The sequence below is a fragment of the Tachypleus tridentatus genome, chromosome 13 (assembly GCF_004210375.1).
Source record: "Tachypleus tridentatus isolate NWPU-2018 chromosome 13, ASM421037v1, whole genome shotgun sequence".
Lineage (NCBI taxonomy): Eukaryota > Metazoa > Arthropoda > Merostomata > Xiphosura > Limulidae > Tachypleus > Tachypleus tridentatus.
Window position 1 is genome coordinate 167604198 of NC_134837.1, and position 22138 is coordinate 167626335.

The window sequence follows — 22138 nt, forward strand, 5'->3', positions numbered from 1 at the left end:
GTTTAGAATTTTGCGCAAAGCTACTCGAGGACTATCTGCGCTAGCCGTCCCTAATTTAGTAGTGTAAGACTAGAGGAAAGGCAGCTAGTCATCACCACCCACCGCCAACTCTTGGGCTACTCTTTTACCAACGAATAGTGGGATTGACCGTAACATTATAACGCCCCCACGGCTGAAAGGGCGAGCTTGTTTGGTGCGACCGAGATTCGAACCCGCGACCATCGGATTACTGATATTGATATTTTTCAAATTTATTAGCTTCAAACTTGCATTACTGAAAATATGCCACATAAACTCCGTTTTTGTTTGTTTTTCAATAAACATGAAATTATAATTATTGTTGGATTTTTTGTAAACATAAAAATTCTAATCACAATTCTACGGTTCTGTTTTTTTAATTACTGTAAGTTGCTAAAAGCAATCTAGTTCTGAGAGCTTCTCTCTCTGAGAAAAATATTAAAGAAAACTAATTTTTGGGGCAGAGATTCATTATTTAAAAATATTTATTTACATCTAAAGATATGTAGCGATAGACATGTTTTATTTTGATTACTAGGAATAATGAATTATTCTCCACATATACAACCTAAATCGTAGACAAAGGGACATTATGAGGTTGGAAGGCCCTGCTGTCAATATGCCATATACTAACGACAATTTAAAGTTATAAGAAACCATAGGAACTGATAAGTTTTAGGACTGAAATCAGTCTGCTTTTATGCATTTTTTAAAAACTACAGAATAGTTACATTTCTATTATATCATGTATTACTATATATTTAGTATTCACCCTATCATGTCAAGAAAACATTTGCTCATCTAATTTTTTCATGTTTGTAATCTCATACTATAAATAAAACATGCATTAGTATAATTATTTGACCACACACTTTCTATAATAATATTATTAAACAGTCTCTATGGTCAATGTCACTTACATTAACCATTCGTGTTACTCCCCATTAATTTTACAAACGGTATAATAAGCTAATCACAAATTCCGTTAGTTCTTCATGTTATTTAGTGTTTTAATTTATTGTTTTTATGTAACTTTTAAATTGTAATATGCGACAGTTTATGTGTAACATTAAGACATCAGAAATGGAAAATAAACAGGTTTCTTTGAAGAGCATAGTCAAACATTCAAATACTTCTACTGATTATTTGAACTAAAACATCGAGGTATTCTAAAACATTTAAATTTTAATGATATACAGCATGGTACTGATGACTCTTAACTCTCTTACAGCATACAGTTCCAAATTTCGGCTGTAATTTTTAATAAATTACTTCTTTCATTATTACATGATTCAAAATGTATAAACATTTTTATTATTTAATGTATTAAATTATACTGATTCCTTCTTTCCGCCGCCTACAGAAATGATAAAAATTAAGCTAAACCAGCAACACATACATGCTTTGCGGATAAGTTACATCATCCAAAGAATATCATACCAGACATGCGAAAGAGAGAAATTTCATTGGACATCGTTTTTCCCATTACCCAATCAGCATTCAAAGTTTTATCGCACGTTTTCACATAAGGTGACCTTCAAAATTTTCCGTAGTATAGTGTTGAGGCGAAGGGTTGACAGTTTCAGAGATTGTTTGTTTGTACATTGTTGTATCTGTCGCCTCTTTTCACTACTACCAGTTACATCTTTTGGTAAGTATATACATTTCGCTTTCTTCCTCCCATCTGAAATTGTGTAAGATAATAGTTGTCTTTCATATTTCTTTGTCTTCTGCTGGTATAGCGGTAATTTTACGTATTTTCAACGCTAAAATCAGGGGTTCGATTCCCTTTAATGGACTCAGCAGATAGCCCGATGTGGCTTTGCTATAAGAAAAACACACACACACATTATTATTTCTTTAATTGGCATATATTCTTAAAATTCATGATAGGCTAAAGTGTTTGTATTTGTGTAGTATAATATTATAATATGAATACTGTACTACCTCGATTATAATTGGTTACTCTATCGTACTGTACCCATAAATTAAAACATGAATTTTTAATTTCCTGTTACATCTAATACTATAAGTTTTACTGTTAATATTAGTGATAATGCTCAGAAAGTCCCTTCCATTGGAAACGATTTTAATATCCGTCAACATAACACACGTCAATTATAGTATTGAACAAGGACCACTTAGCTTTACAGAGCTGTCCTAAAAATACAAGTTCTATACCTTCTTTTCGCTAAGCTTCAGCAAGTTCAGGAAACGTAAATTGAGACCAACCCTCTATTTCTTAAATAAATCATTAATTATCCTAAAAATAGTAAAAGTTTGGCCTCTACTATGGCCAACAGCAATTCATTCCATAACTCAAATTCCTTGTTAAAAGAATGAAACTATTTTTAGTAATAGTAACATTAACAGTAATACAGAAAGAAATAACTATTGTAGTCTAGCCTGTCTTTTCTTAGTAAGTTAATATTAAACTTGTCTTCTCGTATTATTTTCCAAATAAATTCTAAGGTAGCATAAAAGTATATGTGGTGTTTTATTTCATTGATTCCCCGAATACTTTTGTGTGAGTAAGGATGTAATGACTGTTTTTATCTTAAAACATATATGTGTTGAAAATTTTATTTCGCGATACCTTCAATACTTCATATAACGTAAGAAGGATGGACACCTTCATTAAAATTAAACTTACCTTTTGACTTTTTATTGAAACACTAACCAAAAGGAGATGTCATTTGAATTTTGGAGAATTTGCTCGAGTCGTTTAAAGTGATTTAAATTGTTGATTTGAGGACCGAATTTCGTTATTTAGTGACAATAATAAAAAACTCCAGACCACCAACAAAGTAGTTTAACCTTTTACCCTAACGTTTGCTACAGGTTACCAATACTACAACTTGCCCAAAGTCGTACAGTTATAGGCACAAGTTCAATAGTAGGGGTACATTTCAACCAAGTCTTAGTCGCTAATGGTACTACAAGTAATGTACACAACTTCTTATCTTTCTCTTAAAATTAGGATTCAACTGCGTAACCCCTCTCACACATCTTCAAGACGTTGCTGAAGATATAACGCCACTTGTTTGGCGAAAATGGAAGGCTACATTGAATTTCGACTATTAATAAAAAGAAATTTAAGAAACTGTATTTTAATAAAAAAGTTGATCAGATTTTTGCTTCTTCAACTGTAATTGACGAAATTTCATTTACCATTCGTTCGTGCTTGCATAGTGATTTAGACGTGTTTATTAACACTGTAACGTTGTTACTGTTTCTATCAACGTATGGGCAAATCTAACATCGAGTTTCTACGAAACACGCTAACCATATCAAAATTATATGAAACTCGCCAATGTTTAGCTGTTCTCAACAGAATTAAGGGATCGAAATTTCACTTTTCTTGCAACAATACATGTCAGATGCATAAAGGAACTAATACTTAAAAGAAATACATACTGTGTCCAAGTATTCTATGAATATGAAATTAGATGGGGGGGATTCTGTGTCGCATGTATTTCCTTTAACTAATAAACTCTGTTTATGTGTTTACTTTTTCCACGAGTTCGCTTGTTTGATTGAGTCTTATTGTGTTACATATTATAATTTATCTCAGACTAGTCTACGATTTATTATGTTGTGTACGCTATGTTTTAAAATATCAAAGTGGTTTTGTTTGTTTGTTTTTTCGCGCAAAGCTACTCGAGGTCTACCTGATCTAGCCGTCCCTAATTTAGAAGTGTAAGAATATAGGGAAGGCAACTAGTCATTACCACCCACTGCCAACTCGTATGACTCTTTTACCAATGGATAGTGGGATTGACCGTCATATTATAATACCCACAGCTGAAAGGGCTTGCATGTTTGATGTGACGAGGGTTCGAACCCGTGAACCTCAAATTACGAGCCCAGAGCCCTAACCACCTGGCCAAAGATTTCAAATAGCCGGAAATTTTAATTTAAAGATAGAAGTTAATTGAATGTCAATATGTATGAAAATTATGACATTTGCCAACAAGTTTGATACACAGAATTTTCTTCTTAACACAAATATATCGTAATATACAAACAACAATATAATTTATAATAATAATTATTACAAATAATCATTTATATAAAACAGCACTGAGTCTTCTATCTGGTTTGGAATCGAATATTTTATCGAGGGTTCACGAGAAACAAATTTTGTGTTGATATTGTTATCCGTTTCTTAATAGCTTGTCTCACGCCGTTTGCAAGATGACATTTCTCCGACGCGATATCTAATATCCTCGTAGAAATACTAACATCCAAAGTTAATTCACTGAAGTTAAACAGGTTGGAATGTTTGAAATATATAAAAGTTCTGGTCAAATACCCGTCGTCTTCTGATTGATAAGCGTTTAGTACAAATATAGCTTCCAAGGCTTATAATATACTAACTGTAGCAAACCAACAATATATTAAATTATAGGGTGTTCGGAAAGTCACTGTGCAGTTTTGTAATCATATTGTATTCAGTCTGTTTCAAGCCAGCAACTGATAGCGGTGTTTAGAAACAAAATAAGAAGGATCCAGGCCTGTATTGATGTCAACAGGGGTCACTTTCAACATTGTTTATAATTGTCATTCATATTTACCTCCTGTATTCTACATTGAAACATGTCTGTTAATAAATATATAAGTGCACAATGTCTTTCCAAACACCCTTTATTTCACCGCGTGTTGTGATAACTACCTTTAATACTCATTGGACGAGGTTCTCGAAATTTCAGCTGGCAAAAATACTGCTGCTCACTCGTATTTTATATGCACACATACACATCGTACATTGTTGACTTTTACACTTGAGAATCGCTAAAAGTTTTTAGACAACCAGGCGGGTCTTCCGCAATACACATTTAACAATATACGTTACATGCATTAAACTAAAACAAACATAGGTATTAAAATAAATATATAGCAGTAAATCTGTTACACAACAATTAATGTTGTGTACCGTAGTTATTTCATGTAATCATGATTACTGTGCGAAATTTTTATTCGTTTCTTTTTTTTCTCTTATTATTACTAAAAACTTATTTACTAACCATTTAATGTATCAATCGACAAATGACAGCATATACTTCTCTCTATACGTAGGTTAAGGACTATGGGACAAAATTGTAAACCAAAATATTGGCCAGAATGTTTGAATGAAAAATAATACCCTGGAGTACATTATCTGAGTTCTCTTAGTATGTGTGTTTTGTTTGTTTGTTTTGAATTTCGCACAAAGCTACTCGAGGGCTATCTGTGCTAGCCGTCCCTAATTTAGCAGTGTAAGACTAGAGGGAAGGCAGCTAGTCATCACCACCCACCACCAACTCTTGGGCTACTCTTTTATCAACGAATAATGGGATTGACCGTCACATTATATCGCCCCCACGGCTGAAAGGGCGAGCATGTTTGGCGCGACGGGGATGCGAACCCGCGACCCTCAGATTACGAGTCGCACGCCTTAACATGCTTGGCCATGCCGGGCCTAATATGTGTGGAAAGTTTCAGGTTTCTAGTCTTTCGTCTTGGAGCTTTGGCGCAGACACACACACACACACAGACTGTTTTAGTAGTATAGATGTGTACGAGAAGCCTATTTTGCCTTTAAACCTAACATGCACTTTTGTTTAGAAATAGATTTTAATCAACCAGAATCTAAATTTTACACATGATATTACTGTAAGAACTTTGGTTCTAAGCATCGCAAACTTTGTTTTAGCATAAAGTTGTGTATCTGTCGAAAGGATCAAATCCCTGATTTCAGTTCTGTAATACCTGAGCCCTACCACTTTGCCACTGGAAAACCTTTTTATATTTTAAACTTTTTGTTGCTATTTTTATTTATTAACACGATGTCTTACAAATTAATAATACGCTAATTAAACATGCACATACATGCAGACGAGTGTGTGTGTGCTTATGCATATATTACACATAATTCTTGACCGTTAAATATTGCGATGGCATGCTTAGAATTTTATTATAGTCGAGCTTGCAATGTATACGTCCAAAACTCGAATCTCGGAAATTACTTCGACGATCTTCATCAATCATAACTGGGTAAAATTTTTATAACTAAGCAATATTTTTTTACAGATAAGCACTGCCTCACAGTGGCATAGCGGTATCTCTGCGGACTTATACTGATAGTATAGCTTCTGAAGCTAAGGGTATACTTACTGTAGCTGACAAATAATAATAACACTATGAAACAAATTTTTTACTTTTTCTTGTTCCTGGGCAGAAGGTGTTATTTCCCAATTGCTTATGCCTAAAGTAAATGGAGAAGACCTATTTTTCTCTTCAAACTTTTCTCTTGTGACCTGGGAGCATATCACGAAAACATTATAAGAGGTTATATTTAGGGGCTAATACGTGAAAGTGATTTACGTTACAGCCGTAAATCTCGAAAAACTACCCACTTCTAAACATTTTTGCTCATTTTTGTATAACTTTAGTATAAATACATGTAAATCTTGATTAATATGTTGTTTTATTCAGACTTTATGTAAATGAAAATGTGCAAATTTGCCTGTTTTTACACAGAAAATAGATTAATTTCTAAATTTCATTATCCAGGACACAAAAGCAAAGTTTGAAGGGAATAATGGCCATTTTCTGTACTTTTACAACATAAGCAATTAAGAAATAACACATACTATCCAGGAACAAAATTTGTGTTACATAGTGTAATTATATTTCGTCTAGCTGCTTTTATACGGATCACTCGAGATTCTAGAACGTTGAACAATGGTAGTAGAGGTGCTAGCGTTTATGTAAAACAAATATTGTTGGTTCTTACTCCCGATAATCTTCTAAGAATTTGGAGAACAGGCGGGACTTAACGCACTCACATTCAACAAATTGAAACACGCGAAGGTATTAAAATGAGCGTATAGCATTACACCTCCCTCTAATGACAATTTTTAACTAAAATATTAATAATATACATATACACATTAATAACAATGCATTAAAAACTAAATTGTCAAAGAACTGTACAAGTTCAACAATTATGACAATATATACCACAATATAAATAACCTTATAATAATATATTACTTAGCACGTGAAAGTGCTAACACACATGTTATCATTTTGGCTTATGTTTTTAGCCTGAGTTCGATTCACAGTACATGAGGGAAACACGTCTGGATTCTTTTCAACAACAACAACATCATCCTTAGATGAAACGGTGACCGGTTTGCTAACTGTTTTGGATTCGACAATAACTTTTCTCCTAGCCATATCATTTCCAAACAGTAATGATACATCCTTAATTGGCGGAATAGGTCTTACTCCATCCACAACTGATTCCGCAACTAGGTCTGATTTTAAGTGAATGTTATGAAGAGGAACATTAACAAAGCTATCCTCAATACACTGTGCAATAACAGACTCGCCAGTGGCGGAAGTTGCATCTATAGGCAATACACCATCTAGTAACTATGACTGAGTCGCCCTAGTGTAACGTAAAATACGTACGGGTATACAATTAGCAGTATCATTTGTCAGACACAGAACCAACAGTGACTAAAGGTCTAGATTCCTCCCTAACTACATTAGTTGTTTTTTCATCATTGGCCAAATTAACAACATTGGGTGATCTGATGAAACTAAGTTCATATTGGGTGCTGCCTCTTTTTCTTTTTCAGATGCCAACAATCGGGCATAACATAACCAGTTTTGTTTTTTTTACAAAAATGGCAAACACACTTTGATGAAGTTTGATCCTAACTGTCAAAAGATTTTGAACTAGAGGAGATAAAGTTTTTAGAAGAATCCTCAACTTTAGTGGATTCAACAGGTATTAGTCTTTGCTGAGATGGCGGGTATTTTTTTTTTTTATTGAAAAGTCATCTTATATTTGAAAGTGTAATCATTGTAAAGAGCAGCTGCTTCCTGTAGTGTTTTAACTTTCTTTTCATATAAACAAGTTTTTAGGTTACCATTTGTACAGCATTTAAATTCCTCAAGTAGACATAATTGTCTTAATTTGTCGAAACTGTTGTCAGTATGTACAGAATTACACCACCAATCAAAACAAACCTCTTTTTTTTGTGGACAAATTCCATATAAGTTTGATCATCTGTTTTGTGATAACCTCGACATTTTTGGCCATAAGCTTCCACTACTAACTCGTGTGCTTTGAGAATAGCTACTTTAACCTTATTATAATCCATACAATCTTCTAGAGAGAGAGAGAGGTAAATCCCTTACACTAAGAAAATATAGTTTAATAAAAGCTACTCTGTGATGATAGCTTATTTTTAACTAAAATTTCAATAAAATTCTTTTGTTTTTTTCATAGACGATGAACTTTACTGAAAATATTCATTACTAATTATTTAGTGTTAGTATGGATGGTGTTTTACCATTTGCTGTTGTGTTTAAATCAAAAGACTATATTGGAATTAAAAATAGTGTATTTCTATCAATTAAAAGTTTCATTTGGTACAAGTAGTAGTTTTTGTCTGATGTGGGGAGTATCATTGTGTAAGAACAAAGTGAGAAACTTGACATGTAGTGGTATAGTATTTAATTGTTATGCAATTTTGCATGTTATTACATGTTATAGTTTGCTGGTGCATTACAAGCATACATCAAATAGTCAGTGAATAACACATATTGGTTGGGGAAAAACAGAAATTAGTTTCAACCCAAGGTGTGAGAAACATGTGAAATATGTTTGATACTATGTGTTAAGGTTTTTCATTTTGGTGTGAACGAAGAGAAACTATACAGTCTAAAATGTCATTCAGTTAATTCTTTAGAAATAAAGAGACATGAGATTCTGTAGGAAACTCTTAGTGTGTTTGATTATGATTATTTCAGAATAACCATGGCACACTTCAACTACTTAAGTGAAGAAGAACAAACTAAGTTACGACAAACAGCTGAGGCTATAGTTGCTCCTGGTAAAGGAATTCTAGCTGCTGATGAAAGCACATGTATGTTACAAAGATTTTATACGTACTTAATATAAATCAGTTGTGTAAAAATACTGCATTTGAAACAAACTAAATTACATAATTCTTGAAGCAGTTCCTAACTTTGAAAAAAATTTCAGTAGATGACTAAAATTAGGCATGAGCTCTAGAGATTACTTGTTTTTAAAGTTTGAATAGTGAGGCAAAGCTTTGTCATTATGATTTACAAAGTTATAAAAGACTAAATTTATGTTAAAAGAATGTCATATAAAAACTGCACATTTTTTTTGTACAGAATGAGACAAAAGGGATTGTATACTCATTTGAGATGTAGTTCTTAATTTCTTATTATTATTCTAGATTAAACAATAATTATATTGGTTTCAATGTGTTTTGTAACATGTACATTAGTACCAACTGTATAGTAATTTCTCTTATCCTGTATATGTAATTAATGTAGTTGACACACAACTTTTACACAGGAACATGGAGAATATTTTGACACTAATTATTAAATTGTCAGGTCAGGTCAGATCTTTAAAGGGTTTCAGATGTCTTATTCTGTGCATCAGATAGCACAGTATTAAAAAGGTTACCCTAAGAAATTGAAGATACCTGATGTAGCAGTGATACATTTTCAGAATCAAATGAATTGGTAATGTCTTGACATGATGAATTTGTACTATTTGTAATATGATTGTCTGAAAATTAATCTAGTTTAGAAACAAGTAAACATACATAATTTCTGTTAAATTTAAATTTGGAATATCCTTTTAAGTGAACAATGAATGTTACCTTCTTCAGCATCTAGCCAAAAAGTGGAATATTTGTTTTCAAATGTTGACTATTGAAAATCAGAGCATTATTCTGCCAAGCTTTTCACAGTATAGAAATGGCTCATAAAAGCAGTAGGTTCTCTGAAGGACAATATAGCTCATTTATTATTGCAAGTGGAGTTAAACATAGCATGTGAAGTGTTAACATTTTTTTTGTGTGTGTTCTGGCAAAACCAAATACCTTAACTGAACTTTCTGTGTATGGTTCTCTCTATTTATTATGCATTGCATGGAAAAATCTGTCTTGTACATCAAAGTAGTTTTACTGAATACGGACATTTTCTCACTACAGTTACTTACTTTTAATGTATCAAGAATACACCACAAATAACATATTAAGGTGGTTTTAATACCATGATGAGCTGTAAAGAAATATAAAAAAGTCTGTGGCAAATGAATTGTATACCAGTTCTTATATCTGAATATTAAACATTTCTGTCAACATAAGTTGAATCATAAAGTTTTGCATAAGATTTATTTAATATATCCTAGAACAAGACAGTTCATTTGAATAGTTATCTATTCTGATCATTAATTTTTCAAACAAGACAAAGCTAACTTCACTCTAAGTTGGATTTTTATGCATTCCAAGATTTAGTAATGTTGAAACATTGTACAGTTTCATAATTTTCATAACTAGTTCATTTACAAAGTTTTATTACTATACTAAGTATGGCAATAGAAAAGGATAGGATTTTTTTTTTAACTTGGCATTTCTTAGTTATTTGGAATCAAACCAGTTGTTTTTATTACTTTGTACAAGTTTCTAGTTGTGCATTTTTTCTTCCAAGAAAATTATTTGGTTCTAACTACAAAGCTACCATGAAGCATAAACATATTTTTTAAAAAACAAACTTGATTACTTTTACTAGCCACAATGGGAAAAAGGTTGGCAGGAATTGGTGTTGAGAACACAGAAGAAAACAGGAGACAGTATCGTGAGTTGCTGTTTACAAGCAATGAAATAATGAAAGATTACATCAGTGGGGTCATCCTTTTTCATGAAACTGTATATCAGAAGACAAGTGATGGAACACCATTTGTTTTCAAGTGGATTTGTAATATATTATGTACAGCGTAACCTCGATTTAAAGGAACTGCGCCAACAAGGGCAGCCTTTTTAAGTTTTTTTTCTACCATTTGTAACCAAAATAAATCTTTCAACGACAGGTACTTCGCTATTCTTGAATAAGGACAGCGTCTTTAGTTTCTTTATCTACACTGGCACTCAATAAATTGTGCTGTTATCTTTCTATGCCTCTGAAATATACTACTAAATTCAAAACACACCACGAGAAGGATGACAAATTGGTTTGTTTTGAACTTCGCGCAAAGCTATACGAGGGCTGTCTGCGCTAGCCGTCCCTATCTTAGCAGTGTAGTTGTTTGTTTGTTGTTTTTTGAATTTCGCGCAAAGCTACACGAGGGCTATCTGCGCTAGCCGTCCCTAATTTTGCAGTGTAAGACTAGGGGAAAGGCAGCTAGTCATCACCGCCAACTCGTGGACTACTCTTTTACCAACGAATAGTGGGATTGACGTCACACTATAACGCCCCCAAGGCTGAAAGGGTGAGCATGTTTGGTGCGACGAAGATTCGTACACGCGACCCTCAGATTACGAGTCGAACGCCTTAACACGCTTGGCCATGCATGGTCATTATTTTGTCAAAAAGATTTATCAACTTAATCTTTCTAAAATAAGAACATTAATTAATGTAATAAAACATTTTGTTTTTCGAAACGATCAAGTAAAGCACTTACTTGTAGATGTTATAAAATATTGATTAAAAGTTAATAATTTATCAAACTTTGAAAAAGAGAAACTGGTAATTAAACCTTCATATTTATGGTAATTAAATATAAAGTATTCAATGACTAGCAAATTTCTAAAATTATTCACCAATCCATTAAAAAATAATAATTTTCCTTGTATAAACGTAAAGTCTGTCGTTAGTTACAAAGACAAAGTCCCAACTGGTCCACTATCATATAGTTATGAAAGTTTTTTAATTGCTTTAAATGTAGATGAAGTTAATAATTTATCTTGTGAGTGTGAAATTAGTTTATTTACGGATACTTTTCATAAACATATTACTGGCAGGCTCGCAGGACAGAATTCCCAACTGAGGCGTCAGTACCCTTACCCCTTCAAGAAAGTAACATCATATCTTTGTTATTAAGAATCAAAAAAGCGTAAACATAAATTTTCAGTACCCTAATTCCCCTCATAAAGTAACAATATATATGCTTTTTACGAATAAAAAACCGTAAACATAAATTTTTTTATTGTAGCTAGTATTTTTACTTTTCTAACGCATATAACATAAGACCAAATAAAATTCAAATAAGCAATAAGTTTTTTACGATTCTTCTGATGAGCAAAATCATTGATCATTTTCTTCTCCATTACAAAATTTGTTACTTCTCTTTCAATATTCGAAATAGCGACATGAGACAGTCTTTCTTTCCAATGGTAGAATGTAAGTTTGATTCGACGTAAAGTAGAGAATGATCTTTCAGCACAACAGGATGTGGATGGAACAGTGGTGAATATCTGCGCTAACTGAGAGTAAGTTAGAGGAGTTGAGAGATGCTATTCTCATAAATCCATTTGACAAATTATATCCCGAAGACAAATGGGGATTTTGTTTCTCTTGATCAAGAAAACCAATCACAACCTTTCTTTCTGAAGATAACTGATTATCATTCAGTCCATAAACGTCACAAAGTAATGATACATCATCTGTAGCATTTTCTTTTTCTGGTTGCATTATGGCAGAAGATAGACCACAAATAATATTTTGATCATTTTCATTGAAACGAGATTGAACTTGCTCTTCAAAGGCTTGAACAGTAGAAAAGAAGATGGCGACTCTTGCATGAGAATTTCAACTATTAAAATTTGCAGTAGCAGATGCAAATCAATTTCTAAGATACGCTCTGTAGGTATTTGGCAGCGAGGAATGGTCAGTAGTTTGAAACTTATATCTTGTTCTTTCTTAAATTATTACACTTATGTCTTCCATCAAATTTGTGGTTTAGTCCCATAGCTTCGAAAAATCTTCGTTCTTCTCTAGTGAGTTAAGGTTGTTGATTGTTGTATCGCCAAAAAACATCCTTTTTCTGATTGAAGGTAAGTTGACAAAGATGAAGTTTCACTTAAAGTTTATTCCAAGACAAGGAGAGTGAAGATGAATTTTAAGTTACAGATTGAAACTAAAGACCTTTACCCGTGGCCAAAGTGCTGGGATCATTTGAAACAATTTTAAAAAGGCGAGAATTGTAACTTCAATACGTTTCTTCCAGGTCGCCTTTGTGGCATGTCTCAGGGCCCAGTGAGTCTCACTTTGAGACTGAAGTAGAATGATTTTCTCTCCTGGACTTTTTTATTTTCATGAAAAATTTGGTGACGTTCGAAACATCCCTCGACAAAAAGACTAAATTGTTTGTATTGTTCTTAGTGATTCTCAGTGATTGAGTTTTTTTCAGGGCTTTTTGAACAGCAAGATTAAGCAAGTGACCAAAACAGTGGACATAAATTGATTTTGGAGCCACAGTTTTGATAAGACTTTGAAGCCCATCATGTTTACCTTTCATGTTACTGGTGCCGTCGTATCCTTGGCTAACTATCAAAGAAAGATCGAGACCCTGTTGCACTAAAGTTGCTGTAATCAATTAAAAAAGGCCTGAGCTTTCGTTGATTTCGCCAAGAAGAAGCCTAAAAACTTTCCTTTAATGACACCTTTTGAAACGTAGCGAAGGCAAAGAGAAAGTTGCACGTCGCGACTGACATCCATGATTTCAGCTGTGATGGTGGAATAAAAACCACTGGATTTTATTTCATCAGTTATTATTTTCTTACGTTCATTGCAACCAGAATAAAAATTTCATTTTGAATATCTCAACTCAACCATTGTTTATGACGGCCAGCAAACTCTGTAAACTTTTCCTTAAACTATGGAAGAATCTTACTCTGCAGATGCAAAAGTTCAAGAAAATTTCCTCGATTTATATCAGAAGAATCACATACATTAATACGATCTTCATGGTCACCATTAATGGCAATGTTTTTTTGGCAAAAAAAATAAGTGCTTGTATCACTTTTGAAAGATAAAGTCTGTTCAGTTGTACTTATTTTACCTTTGTTTTTGGCTTGAACTGGTACAGAGCTCTCATGAATTTTTGTTGCTTTTGAACGGATCCATGCTATCACTGAATTTTGATGGCTTACAGTTGTAGCGTGCTTTTGCGACCTTTTTGGTTTTCACCATTTAACAAATGTGAATGTCTTACGAGATTTTGGAGCAAACTTCTCAAGGGTAACAAGTTGCAGAATGAGAATCTTGATGATAAGATACTAAAGGGAATTCTTTATTCCACTCAGCTTGAAATGATCGGTTTGGCGAATCCCGTAAATAATCCAAGATGGGAATTCAGAAAGTTGTGGACCAGTAAGTTCAAAAGCACTAACTTTTTCAGCCGACTGCTCTTTCCGAATAGTTTTATTTTGATCATTTTCTGAATCGTCATGGAAAAATCAGGATTTATGATGAGAGGTTCCACCTTTTCCAAAAAGTTTCTTCCTAAAAATCTTGTGCCTCTTTCGAAAGTGCTTTCGGCTTTTGTCAAAACTGGTCTGAGAGTTTGAATCAGTCTCTGCTTCTACTGACTGTTCATTAGTTTTGATTTCCACCATGAGTAATGAGGAAGATTAAGCGGAACAACAACAACAACAACAAAAAAAAACCCAACAAAAACAACTTTGACATCTTTTTTAGCCCCTCTAATACGATTTCAGAGAACTTTGGACTTCTATCGGCCTTCAACATATCACTGTGACAGCTTTGAATATGGATACCTATTTCTATAGTCATTGTTTATGACTTTTTCTCATTTTAAACATTTGACTTTGTGACGACCACCTTTACCCAGCATCTTTGTACTTATTATGAAAAAGACTAAAAAGAGAAAAAGGTAAAAACTTATTAGTACAAAAATGGAAAAAAAATCAATGAAATGAAAATGACTAGAGTAATCTTAAGACAAAGAAAAAAAAATGATACCGAATTACATTGGTCATTGCATAATCTCGCTTCATCCACTGTTCAACTGTTTACTGACATGCATGCGCTCGCGCTCCGACAGTAAGAAAATGAGTGAAGAAAAAACAAAAGCCAATTCTTAATCTTGATATTCTTACGGTGATTTCTTTGTCTCTTTATCCGATCCATAATTAATTTCTTTTATTTTTTCTCCAAGCTCCACGGAGAGAGTATGTTTCTCTCCAAAATGCTTTAACCCCCATACTTTACGGGCATGATAACTGATAACTTTGAAATTATAAAAGATAAACTATTTTGTGAAATATTTAAAAAATGAATAATAAAAAAAGAGACAAGATATGATAAGTTGTTTCGAATGAAGCGCAAAGTTACACAATGGGCTATCTGTGCTCTGCCTACCACATGTATCGAAACCAGGATTTTAGCGTTGTAAGCCCGCATACATACCGCTGAGCCTAATAAGCAAAATATTCTAACATCTATCGAAAACAATATTGATTAATATATTTAGAAATTTAATTATATTACACGTTATCCCCAAAGATGATTTTTAATGGAAGTGTTATGGATTTAATATATAAAATTTATATTACCCCGCATAAAATTGAGGAAATACCCTATAGATAAAAAATAAGAACTACAAGCAAAATGTTATAATTCCCACTGACGAAGCTAACTATAATTTTGATTTCATTTCGTGATGACGAGAAAACCCATTTGTAGAGAAAGTTATGTGTTTTAAAACTGTTGGTATGAGTAGAGAAGGCACTAATAGAGAAGCGAACAACGATTCGACCTTCTTGGGTTATTGTCAGATTCACAAAGAAATATGTGGTCAGTAACCCTTTATTTATTTGTAAACCTGACGATGACCGAAGAAGGTCGAAACTTTGTTCGCTCCTCTATTAGTGCCTTCTCTACCCATACCAACCGTTTTTAAATATATAATTTGATTTTATTTGTAAAAAGAGTTTATACATTAATTATGACAAAGAAATCAATCGTATACATTTATAAATTTAACTAATCTACAAATAATCCATATTTCCAAAGCATTATTTGATGCCTACTTGAAAACATTAACAACTTGAGTTGGATAATTCTTTATTAAAACTCCACACTGTCATGGCGAGTAAATTGGCTGTCAAACTGAAACTAGCTATTGGCGTTTCTATGTGGACATTTCAAAAGTTTCAGAGAACTAGCTAGCGTTCAGAAAAAATGTAAGGATAGTATTAAATACACACAGCTCACAGTAATACAACAATGCAGAAATCGGGAATAGAACATATAAAATAAAATTAGCTTTATTATATTTCCAGTTTTTCAGAACTTTTAACAGCCTTCATCAGGTCTGAAAAATCATGTAAACAGAATATATTTTCTTGGCAATACAACAATTCCATCCTTCCTTGTTTTGATTAGGTTATCGTTACATAGAAGCCATAAGTGTCCATGCCAGTAAGTGGATGGTGTAGTTGTAACTCGCTCAAGGATACGTGACATGGTGATCTGTCGAACTAATACTGAATGGAAAATGAAATTCGTTTCACTAATGCCAGTAAATGAAACCATATGGATGGAAAATGAAATTCGTTTCACTAATGCCAGTAAATGAAACCATAAGTGAATCAAATTAAACATACTTTTCAGACGTAAGGAAAGAGGTCCTCTTTATTTGTTGGTTTACTAACTTTGAGCAAAACGTCAAAACTTGTGATCAGAAATAATGCCTACCTTTAGAAAACTAATAGGTAACCTGTTTAAGTGTCATTGCACATAAAGTGGTTAATATTAAGTTGGTTTCACTTGTAGAGGAAGTTTATAAAGTATTTTCAGTTCAGTATGTTCTTTAGCTTTTTTTTTTTTTTTTTTCCCAAATAAAGAGGGCAGTTTATCTCAATTTCAGGTTTTTGTTTTCGTGTTTTGGTAGCAGAATTAGAGACAAGATGTTACAAGGACTGATCAAAGTTATAATTTTGGTTCTCGTTAGGTAGCATCAGTAGTTGAATTAAAAAGGGCCACGATAAAGTAATTGCAACAGGAATCAATATAATGAATGGATATATATGAAAGTTATGGAAAGTGAATTTTCAAAATCAACCAGTAAAAAACTAAATCGGCTAATCAGAGATGTTATAGAATGTAAATATATGCACGTTGTTTGTTTTTATCATTTCAATCACAATTCCATCGAATTATGGTTCGGCCGATATTCATTGAATGACGAGCAATTTACACCAGGATGGCCTAGCACGCACAGCAACTACAGAGGGCACGCATGTTTTGTTTCGGGGATTCGAATTTTATTTTTGAAATTCGCGCAAAGCTGCTCGAGGGCTATCTGCGCTAGCTGTCCCTAGTTTAGTAGTGTGAGACAAGAGGGAAGGCAGCTAGTCATCACCACCCACTGCCATTTTGAGCTATTCTTTTACCAAAGAATAGTGGGCTTGACCTTTACATTAAATGCCTCTACGGATGAAAGGGCAAGCATGTTTGGCGTTACAGGGATTCAAACCCGTGACCTTCGGATCATGAGTCGAGTGTTTTAACCACCTGGCCATGCCAGGCGTGTTGCGTAGCCAAAAAGTACAACCTAATAATGTTGCTAGTCTATGTACTGAAAGTATAAAATGAAATGTATAGACAACAAAATTAAAAAGAATAATAATAGAAAATGTTCATTTCTTTATTTAAAACCTTCACTGATCAAAGAAGTTTGTTTTTTATTAAAAACTTTGCTGATGTAACAGAAAACAGCTTAATTCAAGAATGATGCAAGTTAACTGAATTGATATTTTTGCTTTCATGATAAATTTGACACACTTGGCTCTAGGCTAAGTGATTCCACACTATGTCTCTACTGTAGGTTTATTATACCAACACTCACTACACTTATAAGGTTTCATAGTACATCCTCTTGCACTCCCATCACTAAAATCATAATGGGCAGACAGTGATCAAATTATTCCACCTGGATAACTTAGCTTTTGTGATTACTTTTATTTTTAAGAAACCAAGCATAAAGTGACACAAAGTGGTTTTTATATAGGCAAGATTATCTTATACAGTTAACAAATGTATATATGCTAGAAACTAAGAGATACATGTGTTTAACAGTTGTCACCAGTGGATATTTGGTTTATTAATTGAACTGATGGTATTTACAGATTCTTAAATAACACTTATTTACAAATTAGCATTACATTACTAATGTAATTGCACAGGTCTGGATGACTTGACCAAACGATGCCAAGAGTACAAAGAACAAGGATGTTTATTTGCTAAGTGGAGGTGTGTTTTAAAGATCAGAGAACACAACCCCTCTCCTCTATCTATCTTGGAGAATGCCAATGTTCTGGCTCGTTATGCAACATGTTGCCAACAAGTGAGTTATCTGGTTTCTTTCTATTAATAAAGGTAACTCAATTATGGGGGGGGGGGGTTCTTTTGGATGGTCAGTGGGAAAGAGTGCAATATTTATTTATTGCTTAATTGAAGGATCTTACGGTATTCATGATCTCAAAAGGTTTGAACATTTTTGTTTTCATAAATTCACTTTATTAGGCCTACTTTAAGCAAAGTCTTTGGGAAACATTAGTCAGGTTATCCTAATTAAAATTTATATCATAGTGTTTTAACAAGTCTGCCCCTCCAAATGCACAGTTCAGTTGGCTAAATATAAAAAGTGCAATTAATTAAACATTTTTCGTTTTTCACAAAGTTTAATTACAAATACATTTGGAAATATAATTTCTTTATGTAAAAAAGAAGAAACACAAAAAAGAAAGTTTCTAACATGTTTGAGATATATCTACCAAAGCAACACATTTTATGTTAAAAGTCCCTTTATTACCTAACCAATAATAATGTGTTTATTTCTTCAACTTACATAATGTTATCATTTTCACAGGCTGGCATTGTACCTATTGTTGAACCTGAAGTGTTACCTGATGGAACCCATGATCTAGAGAGAGCCCAAAAGGTCACAGAGAAAGTCCTTGCTGCAGTGTACAAAGCTTTAAGTGACCACCATGTTTACTTGGAAGGTACACTTCTGAAACCCAACATGGTAACTGCTGGTCAAAGTTGTCCTATAAAGTACACACCTCAAGATGTTGCCAAAGCAACTGTGACTGCTTTACAGAGAACTGTTCCAGCTGCTGTTCCTGGTTAGTCTACCATGGTATTTTACTTTTATTTGTTTTATTTCAGTCACATAACAAAATTGTGTTTAGTTTTGTAGTAACTAAACTTCAGTTTTTATTAGGCATTACTTTTCTGTCTGGCGGTCAGTCTGAGGAAGAAGCTTCTGTGAATCTTGATGCTATCAACAAGTATCCAGGAAAGAAACCTTGGGCTTTAACATTTAGTTATGGACGTGCTCTCCAGGCAAGTGCTTTGAAAGCCTGGAGTGGAAAAACAGAAAGTGTGAAGGCTGGACAAGAAGAGTTCCTGAAGAGAGCAAAAGTATATATGTTTTTTATGTTCATAATTCAAAGTGATTAAATATCTGTGTGTGTAGTAATTTATAAAATATTTTGTGATTCAGTTGATGGTAATATTATTCAAGTTCTGGTTATTGTAATACTTTTAATGAAGTAGTAAGCAATGCATCACTTGTCTCTCATTTAATTAGTATGTATTGCTTCCAGTAAATAATTTTACATATGGGCAGTCTTATTTTAATTATTACAAGTTCTGCTTGCATGAGCCCTCATTTCTGATTAAAGTAAAATGCAGTTTCTTATATCAAAGGAAGAATAAAAATTACAAACAGTAACTGATCTATATAAAAAATAGGATCAAATTTCAATTTATAGATACATATGTTATGAAACATTGCCAGCTGGTAGGAAGTTTTTATTTCTATAATTTTATACAGACATTTACTCATTTCCTAGCTGGATTTAAAATTTTAGTTTTATATTATGGGAAAGTTGCTTTCATTATGCATAAGTTTAAATAATTTTTTTTCTTCTTTGTTAAAGGCCAATAGTGAAGCAGCTCTTGGAAAGTATACAGGTGGAGTTACTGGTGCTGCAGCAGAAGAGATCCTCTTCATTAAAAACCATGAATACTAAACAAAAAACTACCTTTCTTGGTGAATTTCAAATTCCATTATATGAGGTTTATTTCTATGGTATCAGCATGAATGTTTCAGAAATTTAAAGAAATTTTCTTCATTATGACTATATTTGTCTAGGTCCAAATTTTTCTCTCTTCACTTTATGATTGGTTTTTAAATTCTATCAGATTGTATCTAAAAATAGTAACCAATAAAATATGTAGAAACTGAGATCTCTGTTATCTTCAAAAACTATAGTTGTATAACAGTGTAGTTAAAGTAGAACTCTATACTCCCCAGTGTACAGTGTTTGTTGGTTGGTGTACCTTAGATTATTAAATTACAAGTTGTAATAAAGTGCATTATAAATTCATTAGTTGAATAGCTTGTAAAGAAAAGAAATGCTTGACCTGTTCCATTCTAGTTTAAACGTGTAATATGTGATATTCAATAATTCTAATTACTAGTAGTGCTTAAAATTGGACATCATTCTCTTCTTTTGTAGTGGTGTATACCTTGTATATTCATTGCTGTGGAATAAAGTTTGAAAAGTGTTTTCAGTCTCTTGATAACTATATATAAAACACATAACAATATAATTAAAATTAACTGATTATTCAACTATCAGTTGATGCTTTTTAACTTCATTATGAATATAGAATTTCACAAGTGTTTGTCAATAATCAATACAGCTCCAAACCTATTATCACATTACTTACGTTAATGTTTATAGGCAATTAAACTAGGCACTATAAAACACTAATGAACTTAATTTAAGTCTTACAATTATTTTGTCAAGTCCATTGTTATTTCCCGTTAAATCAATTCAACCTGTAGTTTTAAATATATTACACCTACAGGAACTCTTATTTTTTAACTACATAAAATTAATAGAAGAATTTAATTAAATATAAGTTGATAAATTGCCTTGTAATTGTAACAATAGTGAATTCAAGTTTGTTATCAAAGTGTAACAAACTCTCCAATATTCATTCATGTATCTCACTCACACACACTTTTTCTTGTTCCTGGGCAGAAAGTGTTATTTCCCAATTGCTTGTGCCTAAAGTAAATTCAAAAGACCTATTTTTCTCTTCAAACTTTACTCTTGAGACCTGGGAGCGTATAACGAAAACATTATGAGAAGTTTATATTGGGGGGCTGATACGTGAAAGTGATTTATATTACAGTCGTAAATCTCGAAAAACTCGCTTCTAAATGTTTTTTGTATAAATATATGTAAATCTTGATTCATATGTTGTTTTATTCAGACCTTATGCAAATAGAAATATGCAAATTTGCCCGTTTTTACATAGAAAATATGTTAATTTCTAAATGTCATTATCTAGGTCACAAAAACAAAGGTTGAAGGGAATAATGGTCATTTTTTGTACTTTTACAACTTGAGCAATTAAAAAATAGCACATGCTATCCGGGAACAAAATTTGTGTTACAGAGTGTTATTTATACTTACTACTTAAGTGTATTTTATTGAAATTGCAGGATACGTTGAAATATGCTGTTCATATTTATGTTTCCCTCAGAAATGGAGCAACAAAATACAGTTTATTAATATTCATCAATAAGGATCTTTCTAAAGTTTAAAGTTTATTTCCAATGACCCATTACAGAGAATGAGAGTACATTACTATTTCATTCTGTATTTTTGTAATTGAACATATCACATTTTTCTTTTCGACACTGATGCCTTTGAAAATACTGCCATAAAAACAATGATGTGTTACATACTGATCTTGATTTCAAGTGGATTTGTAATATATTATGTACAGCGTAACCTCGATTTAAAGGAACTGCGCCAACAAGGGCAGCCTTTTTAAGTTTTTTTTTCTACCATTTGTAACCAAAATAAATCTTTCAACGACAGGTACTTCGCTATTCTTGAATAAGGACAGCGTCTTTAGTTTCTTTATCTACACTGGCACTCAATAAATTGTGCTGTTATCTTTCTATGCCTCTGAAATATACTACTAAATTCAAAACACACCACGAGAAGGATGACAAATTGGTTTGTTTTGAACTTCGCGCAAAGCTATACGAGGGCTGTCTGCGCTAGCCGTCCCTATCTTAGCAGTGTAGTTGTTTGTTTGTTGTTTTTTGAATTTCGCGCAAAGCTACACGAGGGCTATCTGCGCTAGCCGTCCCTAATTTTGCAGTGTAAGACTAGGGGAAAGGCAGCTAGTCATCACCGCCAACTCGTGGACTACTCTTTTACCAACGAATAGTGGG

The 22138-nt window shown here is 32.9% G+C and overlaps 1 protein-coding gene across 1 annotated transcript; it reads left to right on the forward strand.

Moving 5' to 3' along the window:
* Positions 1-1512: 1512 nt before the first annotated feature.
* LOC143236363 (fructose-bisphosphate aldolase-like) lies at positions 1513-20445 on the forward strand. Its single transcript, XM_076474635.1, has 7 exons — positions 1513-1669; positions 8830-8945; positions 10633-10830; positions 18042-18211; positions 18737-18995; positions 19094-19293; positions 19815-20445. The coding sequence occupies exons 2-7, from the start codon at positions 8837-8839 to the stop codon at positions 19905-19907; spliced, it is 1029 nt and encodes a 342-aa protein (XP_076330750.1). The 5' UTR covers positions 1513-1669; positions 8830-8836; the 3' UTR covers positions 19908-20445.
* Positions 20446-22138: the final 1693 nt, after the last annotated feature.